The sequence below is a fragment of the Cajanus cajan genome, chromosome 7, assembly GCF_000230855.2.
Source record: "Cajanus cajan strain Asha chromosome 7, NIPB_CcT2T_4, whole genome shotgun sequence".
Taxonomy (NCBI): Eukaryota; Viridiplantae; Streptophyta; class Magnoliopsida; order Fabales; family Fabaceae; genus Cajanus; species Cajanus cajan.
In genome coordinates this window covers 19,279,698-19,302,137 of record NC_138523.1, presented here as the reverse complement: position 1 = coordinate 19,302,137, position 22,440 = coordinate 19,279,698, and the positions used below count along the sequence as shown (strand labels likewise).

The 22,440-nt window shown below is 35.1% G+C and overlaps 2 protein-coding genes across 2 annotated transcripts; both read right to left on the bottom strand.

The window, feature by feature from the left end:
• Positions 1 to 2,278: 2,278 nt before the first annotated feature.
• Positions 2,279 to 6,808, bottom strand: LOC145949885 (uncharacterized). The gene is made up of 3 exons (XM_083060787.1): positions 6,461 to 6,808; positions 5,629 to 6,011; positions 2,279 to 2,471 (listed from the first exon to the last, which is right to left on the bottom strand). The coding sequence occupies exons 1-3, from the start codon at positions 6,806 to 6,808 to the stop codon at positions 2,279 to 2,281; spliced, it is 924 nt and encodes a 307-aa protein (XP_082916913.1).
• Positions 6,809 to 6,932: 124 nt separating this feature from the next.
• Positions 6,933 to 7,337, bottom strand: LOC145949884 (uncharacterized). The gene has a single exon (XM_083060786.1). It carries the CDS (start codon positions 7,335 to 7,337, stop codon positions 6,933 to 6,935), a length of 405 nt encoding a protein of 134 aa, XP_082916912.1.
• Between the last annotated feature and the right edge of the window lie 15,103 nt (positions 7,338 to 22,440).

Sequence of the window (22,440 nt, the reverse complement as noted above, 5' to 3'; positions counted from 1 at the left end):
GGTAAAAAGGAAGGTTTATATAAAGTAAGGAAGCTTGTGGAGCAAGCTAAGCTAACCATGGTTTAAGAGAACCATGGTTGGCTTAACTTGACCGTCCACCATGGTTTGGGAGGCTTGTGGAGCGAGCTTCTAACTTAAAAGCTTGGAAAGCAAGCTAAGTTAGAAGCTTGTAGCACAAGCTTCCCAAAGGTACAAGTCACTTAGTGAATCCGGCCAAAGGTAAGCTAGGCGGCCAATGTGGCTTGTTTCCATATGCGTCCAAATCCAAAAAGTTGGAATTGGTTTAGTTAGGTGCACCATATGATGGTGATACCTAGCTAAATCAATTCCTTGGAAAATATAGAACAAAACAAGCCTAATATGTAAAATTTGGCCTAGGCCCAACTCTAGCCCAATTAGTAGTGGCACCTACCTTCCTTACTAAATGTCATCCCACTTCCACTACTGAAAATACAAAAATGAATGACCCTTAATTCAAGGTCAAATGGAGCAAAAGTCTCCAAGTAACATACCCTAAATTCACAATAGAATATCCTATAAATAAAAAAGTAAAGTGCCTTACAAATACAAAGGCAAAAATGAACTTATACAAGAACTACTATGTACAAATGAGCTAGGCCTTCTCTTCAAGATGTGATGGCCCATGTGAAGAGTAGCTTGGGCTTAGAGAGCCCATTAACCTCTGAGCTAGCCATTTCTTTTTATATGCTCCTAGTCATAACTCTGGTGATTGGGCCCTTAGCCCATGATCCATCACAAACTCTCAATAAACCTTAACTTTAACAATACAGGCAATATATTGTTAGAGATAAAGTCAAAGTAGGTTAGTTTGTTTGTTGACATATAGAGAAACATGTTAGTTATGTTAGTTACTCTATTTCTTAGCTTTGTTCTGTTAGCACTCGCTATATATATTCATGTAGCAAGGCATAATAATAATAATATGAGGTATATTCAGTTTTATCTCTTTTCTAGTACTTTTGTGTGCATCTATGTGCATATATGTGAGTTTAACATGGTATCAAGAGCTTTTTATGATCCAAATAATACTATGAGGTGTAAGAGCTAGTTTCTGCCAATTCGAAGTGTGAATCTTCTTTCTTTTCTTGATTCTATTTAAAGTGAAGAGTGCCTCTATGAGTGAGTGATTCTTTAGTTTCGCGTACACAATCTCTTTTGTGAGTGGATATTGGGATTGAAAGTTCTTGATAAAACAAGAACATGCTATAGAAGAATCTCTGGTTGAACACCTTGTCAAGAAGAAGATAAAGAAGGTGTAAAGGTGTAAAGAATGACTAGAACTAGCAGCATAATACAAGGATCTCTGCATGGAAAGTTGTTTGATGATTGGAAAATTAAAATACTTGCAATTTTTGGCTTCCAAGACGTTGTTGAAGTAGTGACAGTGGGATTTGAGGACCCTAGAAAAGGTGCTACTGATGATTAAAGGCAAAATTTCAAACAGCAATAGAAATTGGATAGTAAAGCACTATTTCTCATTTACTAGTGTGTAAGCTCCAAGATTTTCAATAAAATCTCTAAGGCATCCACCTCAAAGGGAGCATGGGATATCTTGGAAAAGACATATGATGATGGTGATAAAAACAAGAAGGTGAAATTGCAAACCTTGAGAAGACAATTTGAATTTCTCAGTATTTCTCAGTATGGAGGAAAATGAGATAATTCCTAATTATTTTGACAAGGTTCAAGAACATGTTAACGCCATGAGGGCCTGCAAGGATAGTATCACTGATCAGCACGTAGTGGATAAAATCTTGAGGACATTACCTCCAAGATTTGATCATTTGGTAGTTGCGATTGAAGAATCAAAAAGACTTGGATGCTATGGAAATTGAGGAGCTACAACATTCCCTTGAAGCACATGAACTTAGGATTAATGAGAGAAAACCAATCAATAACAGGAACTTCAAGCACGTTCAAATTACAAGGGAAAGAGTAAAGGACCATGGAAAGGAGGTAAGTCATTCAACAAACAGAAATCACAAGATCAAAAATCTAGTGATGTAGGTGAGTCTTCCAAAAAGAAGGCAAATAATCAGAACCAGAAATAGAATACCAACTCCAATGGACACAAGGAGTGGAAATTTGATAAGAAAAAAGTAAAATGTGACAACTACCAGAAACTTGGTCATTTTTCTTGACAATGTTGGGAAGGAGAGGGAGCCAAGAACAAGCCAAATAATTGTGCAAACTTGGCACAAGATGATGCATCAGATTCTAAAACAATGATAGTATCATAGATCCTTCAGATGACATATCATGGTATCTTGACTCCAGTTGTTCCACCCATATGATAGGCAGGAAGGACTGGTTCATAAAGATGAATAATGCATCCCAAGGAAAAGTTAGATTTGCTAATAACAGCAGCCTGACTACAAGAGGCATTGGAAGAGTGGTGTTGAGAAATCATGATGGTAGAGAAACAATAATTAAGGAGGTATTGTGTGTACCTGTAATAGGATTGTAACAGTGAATTCTCATTGATCCAAAATGTTGTAGAGAAGAAGATATATATAAACAACTAAAGATGACAGCTGGCAAAACAAACTAAATCACCTATTAGTTGTATCCAAAAGAAAACAAATAAAGAAATATTAAAGAATAAATTATTACAGGCTGTAATAACCCCCCTTAAGTAGGAAGGAATATGTTATGAATTCCTAACTTGTGACTAAAAAACTTGAACATAGGTGCTGGCAAGGCTTTGGTAAAAAAAATTGCTATTTGATGTTGTCTTCGTATATGTAGTACCTTGAGTTTCTTCTTGGTGACTAATTCTCTTATGAAACGATGTTCTATGTCAATGTGCTTCGATCTTTCATTGAACTGGATTTGATGCTAGATATATAGCAAAATAATCGATTATTCTATTCTTGAGTGGTTTCCAGAAATCATGAAGAACAAAATAATCGATTATCTGGGTCTAAAAAGTTTATAAATAACTTTCACACTTTGAAACTTAACAAGTGAGATAAACTGAAAACAAAAGAGAGAAAAACTGATAGTGTGAAGTCTTTGTGACCTTCTTGGAGTGTTTTCTTTGTGAAACCAAGAAGAAAAACATTTTGTGAAATGCTTTAAAAGAGATCATCATCATCACTGCATTCTTGGGAGAAAAAGATTAAGATTTGTTTGGAATTCACAGTCTGATTTGTTCATCTTCTAGGTGAATTCGTTCCTTTAACTCTTTGTGTAATTTGTTAGGGAAATCTTGAGTAGGTGTCTCAAGTGGTAAGTTTTTCTTGTAGTGGGTTTCTACAAGAAGTGCTTTCTTGGAGGCAAGAAAGTGGTTATCTTGAATGTAGGAGTATATGCATGTGTGGTATGCTTGTAAAACTTCTTCATTGAGATAGTGGAACAAATCTTGATGAGGTTATGATTGAGGACTGGATGTAGGTCACATGTGGAGTGGCTGAACCAGGATAAAATACTTGTGCATTCTTCTCTCACCCTTATCTTTTACATTGAGCAAAATCTTGGTTGAGTGTTAAAGTGACTGATCAAGAAAGCATATGGGACTCATTCCCATTGGCAAGTATTTCAAGAAACTTCTTTGAGAATTCATATTAGAAAAGTTTAAGTTGAAATAAAGATCCTTAAAACTCTGATAAATTTTTTAAGTGTCATAAAATCTAATTCACCCCCTCTTGGATTGAGCCATTCTTTTCTAACACTAGTTTCTTCACACCTAGCCCAATCTGCATCAGTGTATACAATTAATTGAAGTTGTGATGAACTTGGGAATAAAATGCCTTAACCAATAGTTCCTTTTAGATATCTCAGAAGGTTGTGAACTGCTGTCAAATGAGTATTTCTTGGTTCTTTCAAGAACTGACTGATTTTATTAATAGTGAAACTAATGTCAGGTCTTGAAATGGTCAAGTAGATCATTCTCCCTATAAGTCTCCTATACACAGAAGGATCTTGTAGGAGCGTTCCGTCTGTATTATTTAATTGAAGAGTAGGATCCATAGGTAACTTGAGTGGTTTGGAAGCTAGGAATCCTGTATCCTCTAGAATTTGCAGGGTGTATATTTCCTAGATCCTTAAGTTTGAATACAGTGTGAAGGAAGCCTTGTACGGATTGAATTATAGCAGAATTGGATCTAGCAATTACAATGTCATCAACATACACAAGTAGAATGAGCATATTGGAACCTTTTTCTCTAGAGAATAAGGAGTAGTCATCTGTAGATTGTTTGAACCCTTGTTGAATCAAAGCAGAATTGAGCTTAGAGAACCATTGTCTGCTGGCTTGTTTGAGGCCATATAAAATTCTCTGTAATTTGAAAACCAGCCCCTCTTTAGGTGTTGTTTACCCTTGTGGAATGGTCATGTAAATGTCTTCTTCAAGGTCTCCATTTAAGAAAGCATTATTTATGTCAAGTTGAATAAGTTGCCAATTCTTTATTGTAGCAACGGCTAGGAGGGTTCTCACAGTAGTCAACTTTCCCACTGGGGAAAAATTATCTTTGAAATCGTTACCAGCTTGTTGAGTGTAGCCTTTAGCTACTAATCAAGCTTTATGCCTGTCAATTGTGCCATCAGCCTTATGTTTGAGCTTATAAACCCATTTGCAAGCAATTGGCCTCTTGTTCTTTGGTAAAGGGACAAGTTTCCATGTATTGTTCTCTTCCAATGCTTTGAATTCAGGGAACTTCATAGCTTGTTGATATGTATAAGGTTCATAAGTTTTGGTGATTCGGCAGATGAAGTTCATATAGAAAGGTGACAATTTTTCATAGGATAACTATTTTTCTATAGGATATAACACAATGTTAGTAGGTTGCTGCCATTGATAATCTTGCAAGTAGGTTGGAGGTTTAGTAATTCTTATTGATCTTCTAGGTAGCTGAGTTATATCTGTAGTTTGTGTTTGGTCAGTCGAAGGGATGGTATAGGGAATAGGATGATCAGATATGGGTTGAGGGATGACTAGATCAAGAAAAGGATCAAAATTGTTGTTGGAAGGATTTTTTTTCTGTAGGGGAATATGCTTTCATGGAAGATAACATCTCTTGAAATCTGAATTTGATTTGAGGTGAGATCAAGAACTTTGTAACCTTTTGTGCCATTCGGATATCCAAGGAATATGCAAGGATGAATTCTAGGGGAAAACTTGTTTTTTTTTGGACAAGAGAGTAGCTGTGTAGCATAAGCAGCCAAAAGAATGCATACTTGTATAGTTTGGTTCTTTGTTGTATAATAATTGATATGGAGAAGTATTGTTGGTGTTTGGAGAGGGTAGCCTATTTAAAATGTATGTTTTCCATTTGGATACATTCACCCCAATATGAGATAGGGATGTTGGATTGGTAGTATAGAGCTCGGGCAATATTTAAGATATGTTGGTGTTTTCTTTCCATCACTGCATTTTGTTGAGGTTTTTCCACACGTGAGAATTGGTGATAAGTTCCTTCTTGAGCAAGCAATTTTGTCAAGAAAAGTTCCTTAGCATTGTCATTTTTCATTTGTTTGATTTTCTTTCCAAATTGATTCTGGAAAAATCTGAAAAACCATTTTATTGCTACTGGTGCATCTGATTTATGTTGGAGAAGGTGTATCCAAGTGTACCTTAAGTGGTCATCCACCAAGGTTAAGAAATACCTCATACCATTATAGGTGGAATGGCCAAAAGGACCCCATATGTCACAATGTAAGAGATCAAAAATGGAATCAGAAAAACTATTATGACAAGTAAATGGCAATCTTTTCAATTTAGCAAGAGGACATATATTGCAATTAGAGGAATCAAATGAGGCAAGAACAACCAAGTCCAATTTATTACTTAGGAGCCTTAAAATTTTGTCAAACATATGCCCTAATCTATTATGCCACAAAGTGGCTTTATTGTAAGCAGAAGCATTAACAACATTATTACACATGTTATTACAAACTTTACTACATAATTTCATGTTGGCAGGTTGACATAGCATGTATAGCCTAGAAAGCATGTTACCCTGACCAATCTTCTTGGAGTTGGTGACCTCCTGTATCACAAAGTGAGTAGCATACAAGGTTATGCAAAGCTTTCTGTCATGCAATAGGGAACTAATAGAGATAAGATTGAAGTTAAAGGTAGGAACATAGAGAACATTGAACAAAGTTAGATTGACGTCTATCTTGATATTACCAATCCCTTTAACAGGTATTTTAGATTTTTTGGTCAGTCACATATTGGTCATGCACATTAGTGAAGGAATAAAACATGGATTTACAGCAAGCAACATGAGTACTAGCACCAGAGTCTAAGATCCAATTATTTGAGAAATTAGAATTAGTGCTTGGATGAATTGTGAAGATAGTACCATTAATTTGATGCTGATCAGAATGTTGAGTATTTGAACTTCCTGACTAATTCTAGAGGAGTGCTAAATTGTTGATATTGTTGAGCATTGAACTAGAATGGGTTTTCTTCATCACGAGCAACTTGATTGACCATCGATTTGGCAGTGGAAGTAGGAGCATTGGATGTTTTCTTCTTGAAGTGAGTTGGATATCCATGAATCTTGAAACAAGTGTCCTTTGTATGACCATGTTTCTTGCATTCTTCACAGTATGGTCTTTCTTTTTTATTTTGTTTATACTTGTCTTGGGCTTTCAAAGCAAATGCAAGATGTGATTCTTGCAAAGGATGGTCAACTCCAATTTCCCTTTGAGTCTCTTCTTGACTTACAAGGGGAAAAACTTGATTCATTGGTGGATCTGGATCCATATGTAGGATTTGACCCCTCACATGAGAATATGAATCATTTAATCTTGTAAGAAAAAGAATGATTTGATCCATATTTGTGATGGCCTATCCATGGCTTGATGCCACCACAAGTGCATGTATTTGGAGGTTAGAATTCAGCCAATTCCTCCCAATATGATTTTACCTTCCTATAATACTGGGTTATGGTGAGATCACCTTACTTCAGGTTCATGAGATCATGCTTAATCTTGAAAATTCTTGGCCCATTCTTTTTCTGAAATCTGGTTTTGAGGTCATTCCAAATCTTTGATGTTGTGCATGTGTAAGAAATGCTGGCAGCAATGTCTTTTAAGACTGAATTCATGATCCAAGAGGCGATGATGTTGTTGTTGCGCTTCCATGAAGGTCTCTTTGAATCTTCTACGAGTGGTTCTAGAATTGAGCCATCAATGAAACCAAGTTTATTTTTCCCTTTGAGTGTCATTCGCATGGCATTGCTCCAAGATCTCCAATTTGATTCTGTGAGAGGCTGAGACACCACGATCGAAGATGGATTATCGGACGGATGAAGGAAAAGAGGATTGGAGTATTCATCTTTCATGGCATTAGCACTTGCCACCATTGAAGGGAAGATGAGGCTCGAGGATTAGAGAGGGTTTGCAGAATTTACTACTGATACCATAATAAGATTGTAACAGTGAATTCTCATTGATCCAAAATGTTACAGAGAAGAAGACATATATAAACAACTAAAGATGACATATGGCAAAACAAACTAAACCACTTATTAGCTGTATCCAAAAGAAAACAAATACAAAAATATTAAAGAATAAACTATTACAGGTTGTAATAACCTCGACTAAAAACAAATCTCTCGAGCTTGGGTCAATTATTGCATAAAGGATTTGCTATGATAATGGAGGATAATTGTCTTAGTGTTTTTGATAAAAATAAGAAACTTGTAGTTCATGCTAACCTATCACAGAATAGGACCTTTTGAATTGAAATGAACACTTTGAAGCATCAATGATTTGCCACATTAGCAAATAGAGTAGAATGACTGTGGTACCTCTGGTATGGTCACCTAAATTTTAGAGATTTACACCAACTCAAACTTCAAAATATGGTTGAAGGATTTCCTTAAGTTGTAATTCCAGAAGAAGTATGCAAGGAATGTGTTCAATGAAAAAAAACAAGGGGAAGGTTCAGCAAGTTCCTACAACAAAAGGCAACATAAAAACTAGAAGTAATACACTTATACATTTGTGGCCCTCTATAAGTCGAAACTCCTAGAGGTAACATGTATTTTGTCTCATTTATTGATGATTTGACTAGAAAGATGTGGGTATATTTGCTAAAAAGAAAACATGAGGTGTTATATGTCTTTTAAGAAATTTAAGTGCATGTTTGAGAAACAAAGTGGAAAATTGATCAGTTTTAAGAACTGATGGTGGAGGTGAGTACACATCAACTGAGTTTAATAAATTTTGTGAGGATGAGGGATTATTACATGAAGTTACACCTCCCTACACACCCCCAACATAACGACACAACTGAGAGGAGAAATAGAACTTTGTTGAATATGGTAAGATGCATGCTGAAAAGTAAAAATCTACCAAGCTACCTATGTGGAAAGCTATCTCAACATTTGCGTATGTGCTAAATAGGTCTCCCACTAAGAGGCTAGAGGGAATAACATGCGAGGAAGCATGAACTAAGATTAAACCAAATGTCACTCACTTAAGAATATTTGGTTCCACTTGTTATAAACATGTCCCTGATCAATTAAGAAGAAAGCTAGATGACAAGGGTATTCCACTTATAATGATTGGGTATCACTCAACTGGAAGATACAAACTGTTTGATCCAGAGTCAAGTTAGGTATCAATTAGTAGGGATGTAATAATTGATGAAACAACAAGCTGGGACTGGAAAATAACCTCAAAGGAGTTAGCAAGGTCCCTCAACTATGCAAGCGAATTCTGAGAATCAATCCGTGAGAAGATCCTCTAGTATAACTCAGCTGCCATCTCATCTAAGAGATTATGAATTGTTCCAAGACACAATAGTTACCTCAGAAGAAAATTTGGTGCACTTTGCACTTATTGTTGAAGTTGAGCTATTGAATTTGAGAAGGTAGTCACAAATATGAAATGGTTGAAGGCTATGCAGGAAGAGATTGACTCCATTGAGAGAAATCATACCTGGGAACTGGTAGAACCACCTCAGAATAAAAATTTATTGCATTGAAGTGGGTCCACAAAGTGAAAGTAAATCCAAAAGGTGAAATTGTGAAGCACAAGGCCAGACTTGTGACAAAAGGATTTCTGCAGAAAGCGGGAATTGATTATGGTGAGGTGTATACACTAGTGGCCAGAATTGAGACAATTTGACTTGTGGTGTCACTTGCAACAAATGCCAATTGATCTATGCACCAACTTGATGTCAAATCTGTTAAGTCAGACGAAGCAATCCCCAACAAGGTTTTGAATATGACAAATATAATACATATTTTTATTACTAATATGTGTAGTAATGTTTCAGATATGTATAAGAACAAGCAAAACTAAAGCATGAAGCAAGGTCGAGGAAAACAAAGATTAGACAAATCAAGCTAAATGAAAGAAGGATCATAACTTGTGCACCAGACGACAATGAATACCAAACGAAGATATGTCAAGAACAATCCAGAGCGCAATATAAGAAATTAGAAACAAGAGCAAAATAAGACCAAGATAAAGTTGGCTCAACACCAAATAAACATCAGATGAAGCTCAATGGTCAAAGTCAACAAAACAATCATCAGTCATTAGATAACACAAGACGAAGAAACACTCCAGACAGAATAAAATTCGTTCACCCTCAAGACTGATCAGACGAGATGAAAAAGTCAAAGTCTAACCCTTAGACGGAGACTCAAATTTTCAGACACAAACGAAGCATGATGAAAAGCGTCTAGAGTCCACTAGTCATAATGAAGAAGACCATATATCATCTCTATTCACAAGAAAAGCACACGGAGCTATCAAAGAAATGAAAAGAAAAAAGAAAAATTGAAGAGCGCGAATTCACAAGTCAAAGTTGCATGCGTCAGGGCAAGTACATCTACTTTTCAGAGAAAGGCAACGCCTCCGCAGCTACAATGACGGAAAAAAGACAAACATACCTAGGTCATGATTGAAGTCAAAAATAAAAGGGAACAAATTATGCAAAATACTTCATGTAACACAAATTTAGCAAGCAAAGCATTTAATACAAAATCAAACGCATTAAATGAAAAAGATCTGTGTAGCCATGAACGAACGTTTATCTGCACCAACGGAAAGCTCTGCCTCAACGGACACATTCAAATTCAAAAAATGGGCAGATTTATCACAAGGTTATAAATATCAAGATCTGAGAAGAAGAGAAATAGAGAAGAGAAGCAACAAGCAATAAGAAAAAACAAGCGTCAAAATAATCTCACCTCTCTTTTTGTGCAAAGTTGAATATCCGTGTAAAACTAAGATAGTTTATCTTAGTGAGTGTAGAAATCATTTTATCCTCTCTGTGAGAGTTACATACACACTCTTAACACATTCTTGTAAAACTAAGGTTGAAAACCTTAGTGAGTGTAGAAGCTATTCTATCCTCTCTGTGAGAGTTACAAACACACTCAAAACATCTATCGTTTGTAAAGCCTGAAGAGGCTAGCAAAAGAATACTTGTAGAACCAGAAGTGATTTAAGAATACTAACGTCAGCAAGTGAAGTTGACGAACTAGGAGTGGTTAAGAAAACTTAGGGAACCAGAAGTAGTTTAAGAATACTAGCATTAACGAGTGAAGTTGACGAACCAGAAGTGGTTAAGAATACTTGTAATCCGTTGTGGTTAGTGGAACCCTTCAGTTGAAGGAGACTGGACGTAGCTAAGAACGAGTGAACCAATATAAAAACTCTATGCATTGATATTTGATTTAGTAACACAGTTTTACTCATATTGACTTATCACTCTGAAAAGTTTCGTCTACTATTACCTATTTTCTAAACACTATTTAGACAAACCTATATTTGTTTGACTGAGGAAATCATTTTCGAACAGACGATAGATCTTTGGACGCAAAGTTTTTTTTAATCAATCTTGCACTTTCATTACGCAGTTGAAATATTATTTTTTGACGGAAAGAAGCACCTTTGCAATTTTTTTTAAATATCCTTCGTACACATACATTCAACCCCCCTTCTGTGTGTTTTTCACTAAACTTCAAAATCTGCCTTCCTCAATGGCCTTCTTGAAGAGTGTATGTACAGCAACCACAAGGATTTGAGTTTAAGGGCCAAGAACTCAAAGTGTACAAACTCAAGAAGGCCTTGTATGGTCTCAAGCAAGCTCCAAGGGCTTGGAATAGAAGAATTGACAGTTTTCTAAGTCAATTTGGTTTTGAGAAATGTATCTCAGAACATGGAGTTTATTTGAAATGCTAAAATGGCATTGTGAAGCCAGAAAAATTAGTTGTATTTTTATATGTCGATGACCTTTTAATCACAAGAAGCAATGAAGAATTGATAACTCAATTCAAGTTTCAAATGTTGAATGAGTTTGAAATCAATGATCTAGGACAATTGAGCTACTTCCTAGGAATTGAGTTTAGAATGACTCAATATGGTACTGTCATGCATCAATCCAAGTATGCACAGGATTTTCTTAGCAGATTCAACATGCAACAGAGTAATTTAGCAAGCACACCAGCAGAAGTCAGGCTGAAGTTGGAAAAGGAAACAGATGAAGAATCGGTGTATCCTACCCTTTATAGTAAGATCGTTGGAAGTTGGAGGTACTTGTGCAATACAAGACCTGACTTGAGCTTTAGTGTAGGATTGATTAGATAATATATGCAAGACCCAAAACTGTCACATCTTCTTACTAAGGTACCTACAAGGCACAATTGGTTTTGGGATTCTATTTCCAAAAGGAAAGCCTAATGCTAGACTAGAAGTAATTGGATATTCAAATTCAGATTGGTGTGGAGATAAAAGTGACAAGAAGAGCACTGCAAGGTACATTTTCTTTTGTGGGGGAGCACCAATTTCATGGAGCTCTACAAAAGAATTAACTAGTTGTGGCTCTATCATCGTGTGAAGTTGAATACATAGCAGCGTTTGAACCAACTTGCCAAACAACATGGTTAGGCTCATTAATGCAAGAATTAAAGGTGGAAGTGAAACAACTATGCAAGATAAAGCTACTTGTGGATAACAAATCAGCAATTGACCTAGCAAGACACCCAACTTCTCATGGAAGAAGTAAACACATCGAGACAAGATCTCATTTCTTAAGAGAGCAAGTCAACAATGACAAATTGGAAAGAGAGAACTGGAGAACAAAAGTATAACTTGCTGATATACTTACAAAAACATTGAAGATTGAAAGGTTTAGAAATTTAAGAGAGAAAATTGGAATTGTTTGTGTAAACACTACTTTGACTTAAGGAAGAGTGTTAAAGATAAATAGGTTAGCTTGTTTGTTGACATATAAAGAAACATGTTAGTTATGTTAGTCACTCTATTTTTTTTAGCTTTGTTCTGTTAGCACACAATATATATATTCATATAGCAAGGCATAATAATAATGAGATATATTTAGTTTTATCTCTTTTCCAGTACTTTTGTGTGCACTTATGTGCATGTATGTGAGTTTAACATATAAAAAAGAAAAATATTACAAACATTTAATAATTTGAATATAAACAAAACTTAAGATAAGATATTTAAATATAATATGATAACAACAACAACAATAATGGCATCAACAACAACAAGAACAAAAATAACATGAACAAGAAAAAAATAAATACTAGTAAGGTATTTTAAATCATTACAATGACATGATTTTTAAAAAGAGTTTTTACTTATATTTTATTTCTAATAAATAAAGTTTGGGGTGTTACATATAAGAGACTTGGACCTTATTTATAGTTGTTAAGTTTAGGATTGTGTTACTCTAATACTACAATAAAAGGATTTTTTTTTTTGGAAACATTTAAAAAGTTTTGCCAAATTATGTACAAATTTTAATTTATTTTTTCGACATATTATCAATGTTGTATATAGTCTATGTTGTCAAAGACTTTTAATAATATTTTTATATATTAATGACAACATTTTAAAATGAAACAAAAGTAATATTTTGTAACATTTTAATAACGTTGCTATATTTTTCTAAACTTCATACAATGATACTTAGTTTTAATATAGATGGTGCAACCACTTGTACTTTATATCTCATGTCTACAATGGTCCTTTAAAGTTAAACACATCTTAAGTTACTTATCATCAAATCTAAATTAAATATATCAAAGTTCATTTATCTTATGTTTCACTATATGATAATATATACTCTTTATATGTCATTCTTTCACTCGACATGATACTTTAATTTTGAAAAACAGTTAGAGATTAGAGAAATATTATATCTATATATGTTTTTTTTTTTTACTTGATGTGAAACTTTAATTTTAAAAAATAATTAGAAAGAACAATATTAAAATAAAAAATATTATTTTATCTATTACAATAATCTATTAACTTAACTTATAGTAACATTCTAATGAATGTAAGTAGGAAAATGTTGCTAAAAAAATTAATGTGGTAGTTTAACAGGTGTGACACTGTGTGTTAGTTTTTATTAACTATTTTCATTACATTATGTTTTAAGTACTTTTAGAATCCTAATTTATGGTTTTATTTGTATCAGTGTTTCTTAAGTTGGTAGAGTTTTATATAAGACTAGTATCATAATAGTTATACATGTGATATTCTTTTGCTTATAATTTTTTTAAAAATTAATTAGTATTTTTTTCACAATTTTTTGTAAAATTGATCTTATATCTTAACTGGTAATTTAATAAATTAATTCGGAGGTAAAGGCTATCAAAAATAGCATTTTAATTCCCATTCTCTACAACTCAAATTATTAATGCAAACCATCAAGATGAAATTTCATTTAATGTTACCATATTTAATGCAAATCTTTATCATGTAAATTATCAATATAAAATTCTATTAACACATAAAAATTATATTTAAATTTTGTCTCAGATCATTATAAGACCCTATGTCTATTAAACTATTGGGTGGATGATTGTGAAATCATGAGAATGTAGGGTTAGACCTCAATTGTTAAAAGAGACGTTGTTAAGACTATGAAAATTAACAACCAACAACTTTACTCCTGTTTGGAAATCATTATTTATGTTTTTTCATTTAAATACAAAATTTGTGTTACACGCAATTGCATAAATAGTTGGCTTGCATATTTAGTAGATTGTGAACTTAATTATTTTGTGTGTGTAATTTTTATGGAATTATCACCTATATTATTTAGTAGTGCTTTGATTTTAAGTGAACCAAATTATTAAAAATTTAATACGTGTTTTAATTTTTTTTATCATTTTTAATTTAACAAGGATAGTCCTGTTAAGTTAGATGAAGTGCATTCGCAATTCCCACCAAGATTTTGAATATGACAAATATAATACATATTGTTAGTACTAACATGTGCATTAGTATTTCAGTCGGATAACAAAAATTCCAAGCAATGAAATATGATCAAGCATAATCTGGTTAGACAAAACATCAGACGATAGAAAGGTCAGCATCAAGACTAAGGTTGATTTAGGCACAAATCAAAATACAAAGTCTATCACCAGAAGCCTGAGGCATCAGACGCAACTTGACCAGACATCAACATAAAGTGACCATCAGAAAGAACCAAATAAACTAGAAGGCGAAGTTAACACTCCTATACCCAGACAAAAAGGGTAGTCAAGATTAGACGTAATATCTTGTAACCAAACGATGTCAAAAATACTGAAGCACGTCTGAAGTCCACTAATCACATTGAAAGAAATCATACAAGAAACACAAATGGACATCAACGAGAATACAGGAGGGAGAAAAATAGGAAATCACGGATTCACAAGTCAAACCTGAGTGCGTCAGAGAAAGGACACCTACTTTTTAGAAAAAGACAGCACCACAACAGCTAAACTGATGAGGAAAGTACAAATATACCTAGATCATGATTGAAGTCAGATATCGAAGTAATCAACTACATAGAGAAACTCCATGAATACAAGCAAACATTTAATGCAAGATCAAATGCATTAAATGAGAAGATTTACATGAACATGAACGAAGGCTTAATCTTCAACAACACAAAGCTACGCTCCAACGGGAAAATTTGAATTCAAACAACGGGAAAATTTATCAAATGGCTATAAGTATCAAGGAAAAGAATAAGAAGAAATAGAACTGAGAAATAGAGAAAACGTGCAATACGAAAAAGAAAGCAAAGAGCATAAACTATTTTTCTTCTCAAAGTATTTCCTGTATATTTGTGAGTGTTGCTAATAGTTCATCCTCTCTACCAAAGTAAACAAACACGTAGACACTTATCCCTATAAAACTAAGGTTACGCACCTTAGTGAGTGTAGAAACTACCATATCCTCTTTGTGAGAGTTGCAAACACACTCAACACCCTTAATAGTTGTAGAGCCTGAAGAGGTTGGTAGAAAGAATACTTGTGAACCATAAGTGGTTGAGAATACTAGCGCTAGTGAGTGAAGCTAGCGAACCAGGAGTGGTCAAGAATACTTGGAGAACCAGAAGTGGTTAAGAATACTAGCGTCACGTTGATGAGCCAGAAGTGGTTGAGAATACTTATAATCCTTTGTGATTAGTGGAACTCTTCGGTTGAAGGAGACTAAACGTAGCTTAGATTGAGTGAACCAATATAAACATTTGTGCATTCTTTTTATTTTTCAACACTACTTACTTCGTCTTTCATCTACCTGCTTTTCAACAAACTATTAGACGAAAACACATTTGATCATTGAAACTGAAAAATAGTTTTTTTTCTTTGGATGATAAAACCTTTCAAACGGAAAATAAATTTACTCAACTAGTCTCTTGAAGTGGGAAATCAACTTTGTTAAACAAAAAAAAAATCACTGATAGAAAATTTGTTTAAGTTTCTCAACCAAGATTGAAAAACCTAACTAAGGATTATCCTTGAGAAGCAACTTTTGAAAATCCTCCCTCAAACACGAACACACATTTAACCCCCCTCTTCTGTGTGTATTTCAGCTAACTTCAGTTGGTATCAGAGCTTGATCCCTTGGGTTGAGCACCTAACACTACAAGGGTAACGATCATGGAAAATGAATGACAAGTCATAAATCGACCACCCCTCTTCAAAGGAGCTAAATATGACTACTAGAAGCAAAGAATGATTTCATTCTTTGATGCATGTCATATAGACATGTGGGACATCGTTGAACAAGGAAACTACATTCTGCTAGATCAAGCTGGCAATAAGAAACCCAGAGCACAATGGACTGAAGAGCAAAAGCAAAGATTTATGCTGAACTCCAAAGCACGCAATGCGCTCATGTGTGCTATGTCTGAGGAAGAATACACTAAATTTCACAGCTTTAGAAGTGTCAAACAGATGTGGGACACCCTAGCTCTAACCTACGAGGGGACCCTAAAGGTAAAACGCAACAAGCTAAGCTTGTTGGCCCGTAAGTATGAACTTTTTGAGATGGAAGAAAGCGAATATATACAGACTATGTTTGGAAGATTCCAAACCATCGTTAATGAAATTTCCTTCCTAGGTAGAACTTATGATAACTTTGATGATATTGACAGATTACTTTGAAGTTTACCCAGGAAATGGAGACCACAGGTCACTGCTCTAAGAGCATCCAAAAATCTGGAAAAACTCTCTCTGGAGGAACTCATTGGACTACTTAAAGTTCATGAGTTGGAATTACAACAAAATGACGCTGGGAGAAAACAAAAGTTTATTGCACTAAATTTACAAAAGACAAAATCTACACCATCCTCCTCAAAAGCCCTAAGTATCGATGATAAGTCTGATGAAAGCTATAGTGAAGGGACCTGCGACAAAGACGATGAAATATCCTTCCTATCAAGGAAGATTCATTCAATGATGAAGAAAAAGGGAGGAATACGATGGACAAAATATAGCAGACCTCCTAGAGAAAAGGCACAGCCATTGTGCTATGAATGTAAGAAACCTGGACATTACAAAACAGAATGTCCGAAACTCGAGAAAGAAAAAGAAAAAGAAAAAGAGAAGAAGAAGTTGATCCCCTACAAAAAGAAGAAAGCCATGATGGCCACTTGGGAAGACCTCGACACAACATCATCTGAATGAGACGAAGAAGCAAATATCTGTCTCATGGCAGACACAGACTCTTCATCAGAATCTGATAATGAGGAGGTAACTGAATCTGACCTTAAAATTCTTGAACATGCATACAATCAACTTCTATCAGATTCAGCAAAGATTTCTACAGCATATAAAGATCAAAAGAAAAGAATTTTGGAATTACTTGAAGAAAATCGTTTATTGAAAAATGAAAATGCAAAACTCCTTTCAACCTCAGAAGAAGTAATCAAACTTACCAAGGAAAACGATCTATTAAAATCAGATTTGTCAAAATTCACACTAGGAACCAAAAATCTTGAGCATCTTCTAAAACAATCCAGGAATGGGAAAGATAGAACAAGACTAGGGTATGTTGAATCTGAATCAGAAATCAAAACAGGAACATATGCATCTTTTTTGTATGGAAAGAATGGACATTTTACGTCCAAATGCAGTCACATGCATAAGAAGAGGGATTCCAAAACCTCTAGTGCTAACACTCATGGACCCAAATCCATTTGGGTACCAAAAACTGAAATAGTGCCTATTGTAGATCTGTTCAACAAAAACAAAAAGTGCCTAGTCATGGTACCTAGACAGTGGCTGCTCGTGACACATGACGGGCGAAAGGTCTATGTTCCTAGATCTCAAGTCCAGGAAAGGAGGGAAAGTCACATTTGGAGGAGGATCGAAAGGATATATCATGGGGATAGGTGAACAATGATCAGAAGAAAAAGCCTGAATCTGAAGAAACAACGACTCAACGAGATGAAAGAGAGGATAGAGAACCAGTCAATCGCAACTAGAAGATGAAGGCTCATCATCCACAAGAACAAATCATTGGATAAGCAAAGGATGTAGTAAGAACTAGAAGTTCATTCAGAACTCAAGCACAAATTGCTCTACTATCCCAAATAGAGCCAAGAACCACGGATGAAGCCTTGTCAGACGAAAGATGGGTTCAGGCCATGCAAGAAGAATTGAGTCAATTCCAAAAGAATGATGTTTGGAAACTTGTTCCAATGCTTAAGGACAGGACTATCATAGGAACAAAATGCGTATACAAAAATAAATTGGACGAATTTAGAAATGTGATAAGAAACCAAGCAAGGTTAGTTGCAAAAGGGTAATCTCAGCAGGAAGGTATAGACTTTACTGAAACTTTTGCACCTGTTTCCCGAATAGAAGCCATTAGAATCTTACTTGCTTTTGTTGCATGTACTGGCATGAAATTATTCCAGATAGATGTCAAAAGTGCATTTTTAAACGGAACAATCTCAGAAGAAGTTTACGTATGTCAACCTCCTGGTTTTGAAAACAAATTGTTGTCATCTTATGTTTTCAAATTAAACAAAGCCTTGTATGGATTAAAACAGGAACCACGTGCATGGTATGAAAAACTAAGCTCTTTTCTAACAGATAATAATTTTACAAGAGGCAAGATAGACAACACACTGTTTAGAAAAGTAATAAAGGATGATTTCATAATAGTCCAAATTTACGTAGATGACATAATTTTTGGTGCTACTAATGAAAATCTATGCCAAGAGTTTTCCAAGCTTATGCAGGATGAATTTGAAATGAGCATTATGGGAGAACTAAAGTTCTTTTTAGGACTTCAAATCGTCCAGTCAAACGAATGAGTCAAAATTCATCAAACGAAGTATACAAAAGAATTACTACAGAAGTTTAAAATGGAAGATGCAAAACCAATGAAGACACTAATGCATCCTTCAACTACTCTTGGTCTAGACAAAGAATCACAAGAAGTTGAAAGCACAATGTACCGAGGAATGGTTGGTTCTCTCTTGTACCTAACATCGTCAAGACCCGACATCATGTTCAATGCCTATGTCTATGCTAGGTTTCAAGTACGACCTAAGGAGGTACACTTACGAGCGGTTAAAAGAATTTTAAGATATCTTAAAGGAACACCTAACCTAGGCATCAGCTTCTATAGAAGCAAGAATTTTTCTCTTATAGGATATTGTGAAGTAGATTATGCAGGAGACAAATGAGAGAGAAAAAACACGAGTGGAGGATGTCATTTCCTTGGTCGCTGCTTGGTTTCATGGACTAGCAAGAGGCAAAGCACGATTGCCTTATCAACTCGTGAAGCTGACTATGTTGTCGCAAGACAATGTCTTACACAGCTGCTCTGGATCAAACATCAACTAGAAGACTACGACATTTACGAAAGTAGTATTCCTATACTCTACGATAACACTGTTGCTATTAACATTTCTAAAATTCCTGTTTTGCATTCCAGGACTAAGCATATAGAGATTAGACATCATTTCATTAGAGATCATGTGCAAAAAAGAACATTTGAACTAGTTTATGTTAAGACTGAAGAACAACTAGTTGATATCTTCACCAAACCCCTTCAAGAAGATAGATATGTCTGGCTGAGAGATAAACTAGGAATGGAATTGATAGATGATTAATAGTATATCTACTGACCCTCTATTTCTTTTTGATGATCACAAAGGGGGAGAAAAGAACACAAAATCTATCAAACTAAACCAATCACTAAGTAAAGGGGAGGAACCTTAGGACCTTAAGAAAACGAATATATCCCTTACACTATCTATCTAATATCTACTATCTACTTGATCTGTGCTCTGTGTATAATACATAAATGCTTGATAAACATGTATGAACTTGATAGATTATATTTGTCATCATCAAAAAGGGGGAGAGTGTTAAGTCAGACGAAGCGCATTCGCAATTTTCACCAAGGTTTTGAATATGACAAATATAATACATATTGTTTGTAATAACATGTGCATTAGTGTTTCAGTCGAATAACAAAAAATCCAAGCAATGAAATATGATCAAGCATAATCTGGCTAGACAAAACATTAGACGATAGAAAGGCCAACATCAAGACTAAACTTGATTTAGGCATAAATCAAAATACAAAGTCTATCAGTAGAAGCCTGAGGCATCAGACGCAACTTGGCCAGACATCAACATCAAGTGACCATTAGAAAGAACCAAATAAACTAGAAGGCGAAGTTAACACTCTTATACCTAGACGAAAAGGGTAGTCAAGATCAAACGTAGTATCTTGTAACCAGACAATGTCAAAAATATTGAAGCACGTCTAAAGTCCACTAATCACATTGAAAGAAATCATACAAGAAACACAAAAAGACATCAACGATACAGAAGGGAGAAAAATAGGCAAGCACGGATTCACAAGTCAAAGCTAAGTGATCAGAGGAAGGACACCTACTTTTCATAAAAAGATAGCACTGCAGCAGCTAAACTGATCAGGAAAGTACAAATATACCTAGATCATGATTGAAATCAGATATCGAAGTAATCAACTACACAGAGAAACTCCACGAATACAAGCAAACATTTAATGCAAGATCAAATGCATTAAATGAGAAGATTTACATGAACATGAACGAAGGCTTAATCTGCAACAACACAAAGCTACGCTCCAATGGGAAAATTTGAATTCAAACAACGGGTAAATTTATCAAATGGCTATAAGTATCAAGGAAAAGAAGAAGAAGAAATAGAACTGAGAAATAGAGAAAACGTGCAATACGAAAAAGAAAGCAAAGAGCATGAACTATTTTTCTTCTCAAAGTACTTCTTGTATATTTGTGTAAAAACTAAGATAGCTTGTCTTAGTGAGTGTTGTTAATAGTTCATCCTCTCTACAAGAGTAAACAAACACTTAGACACTTATCCTTGTAAAACTAAGGTTACTCACCTTAGTGAGTGTAGAAACTACCTTATCCTCTCTATGAGAGTTGCAAACACACTCAACACCCTTAATTGTTGTAGAGCCTGAAGAGGATGGTAGATATAGAATACTTGTGAACCAGAAGTGGTTGAGAATACTAGCGCTAGTGAGTAAAGCTAGAAGACCAGGAGTGGTCAAGAATACTTGGAAAACCAGAAGTGGTTAAGAATACTAGCATCAAGTTGACGAGCCAGAGGTAGTTGAGAATACTTATAATCCTTTGTGATTAGTGGAACCCTTCGGTTGAAGGAGACTGGACATAGCTTAGATTGAGTGAACCAGTATAAACATCTGTGCATTCTTTTTATTTTTCAACACTACTTACTTCGTCTTTCATCTACCTGCTTTTCAACAAACTATTAGACCAAAACACATTTGATCATTGATGTAATAGCCCAAATTTTTACTGGGTCGTGGGCCCAATTTGTTGCCTGGAACGGGCCGTTTCGAAAGTGAAACGGGCCGTTCCGGAATAAAGAATTTGCCTAAAAAAAATAGTTGAGAACGGGTCGTTCTGGTTGGAGAACGGGCCGTTCTGGTTTGGAGAACGGGTCGTTCTGAAAGTAGAACAGGCCGTTCTGCTGGGTTTTGGAACGGGCCGTTCCAGTTTTGGAACGGGCCGTTCCGGATTAGCTGAGGCAGATTCCTATAAATAGGAGGCCTTACCTCTCATTTTCTCACATCTCTCATTTCTCTTTTGTTCTTTTTTCTTCCCCTCTTCTTCTCTCTGAAGACCATGGGGCACTTAGAGGAGGAGACCAAGAGATCCTTGTTGTAGTTTCAACTGTTGTTTATCCAGGTACGGGAGAAAAGGGGATTATTTATATGTGGAGTTACATGAGGGAATTGGGTAGAAGAAGAGCCCTTAGGATTATGAGTAATTTTATAATTATTTCTGTTTGAAAAATTATTGGCATTATTTGATTCTGTATGAATTTAGGATTATGAATATATGATTTATTTGTAAAAATGATGCTCTGGGAGAGAGAACGAAATTATAGAAAAGTTCCTGTAGGATAGGTTTTCGAAAAATTGAAATATTTCTGTTTGAGGAATTAATGATATCATTAGATTCTGTATGTGTTGAGGATTAGAAATATATATTTAATTTGTAAGAATGATGATCTTAGAGGGAGAACAAAACTGTAGAAAAGTGCCTATGAGTTAGGTTTTGAAAGAATTGGGGGTTTTATTGTTTATGTTAAAGTTATATGAAATTGATAATTCCATTGTTTATAATATTAATTTATGAATGTTATTATTGTATTGATTGATAAGAATGAATGATCTTGATGTGAATTACTTGAGGGGTGTGTAAACCCTTATTTTGTTGGGCTTGTTTGTTGTGTATGTGAGGTGGAATTGTGTACGTGATGTGAATTTGAATTATGAGATGAGATGTTGTATGGATGTGATTATGATTGTGATTGTGGTGCCTCACATCAGTGACTAGGGATGGCACGGCCCCTGGGTAAGTGGTGCTTCAGGGAGGGCGTGACCCTAGCATGGTGTGGGATGAGTAAGACAGTTAACACACACCACTTATGTCGATTATGGCAGCCCTGACATAGAGTTAATTGCAAGAGACTGTATGGATTGTAATTTGATTGTGGTTCCTCATACTAAAGGATCAAGGATGATACGAACCCTGGTAGTTGATGTTTCAGGGACGAGCGTACTCCCGGATGATCAGGGATGATACGAACCCTGGGTAGGTGATGCTTCAGGGACGAGCGTACTCCT

Bases quoted from the DNA above. Each gene is read 5' to 3' on its own strand.
- LOC145949885 (XM_083060787.1), bottom strand. From the start codon at position 6,808: ATGGATCAAATCATTCTTTTTCTTACAAGATTAAATGATTCATATTCT. The intron at 6,012-6,460 runs GTCAATCAAGTT...TTTGTGATACAG, and splicing joins CTTCCACTGCCAAATCGATG to GAGGTCACCAACTCCAAGAA. The intron at 2,472-5,628 runs GTATTTCTTAAC...ATCCTATTACAG, and splicing joins TCCACCTATAATGGTATGAG to GTACACACAATACCTCCTTA.
- LOC145949884 (XM_083060786.1), bottom strand. From the start codon at position 7,337: ATGGTGGCAAGTGCTAATGCCATGAAAGATGAATACTCCAATCCTCTT.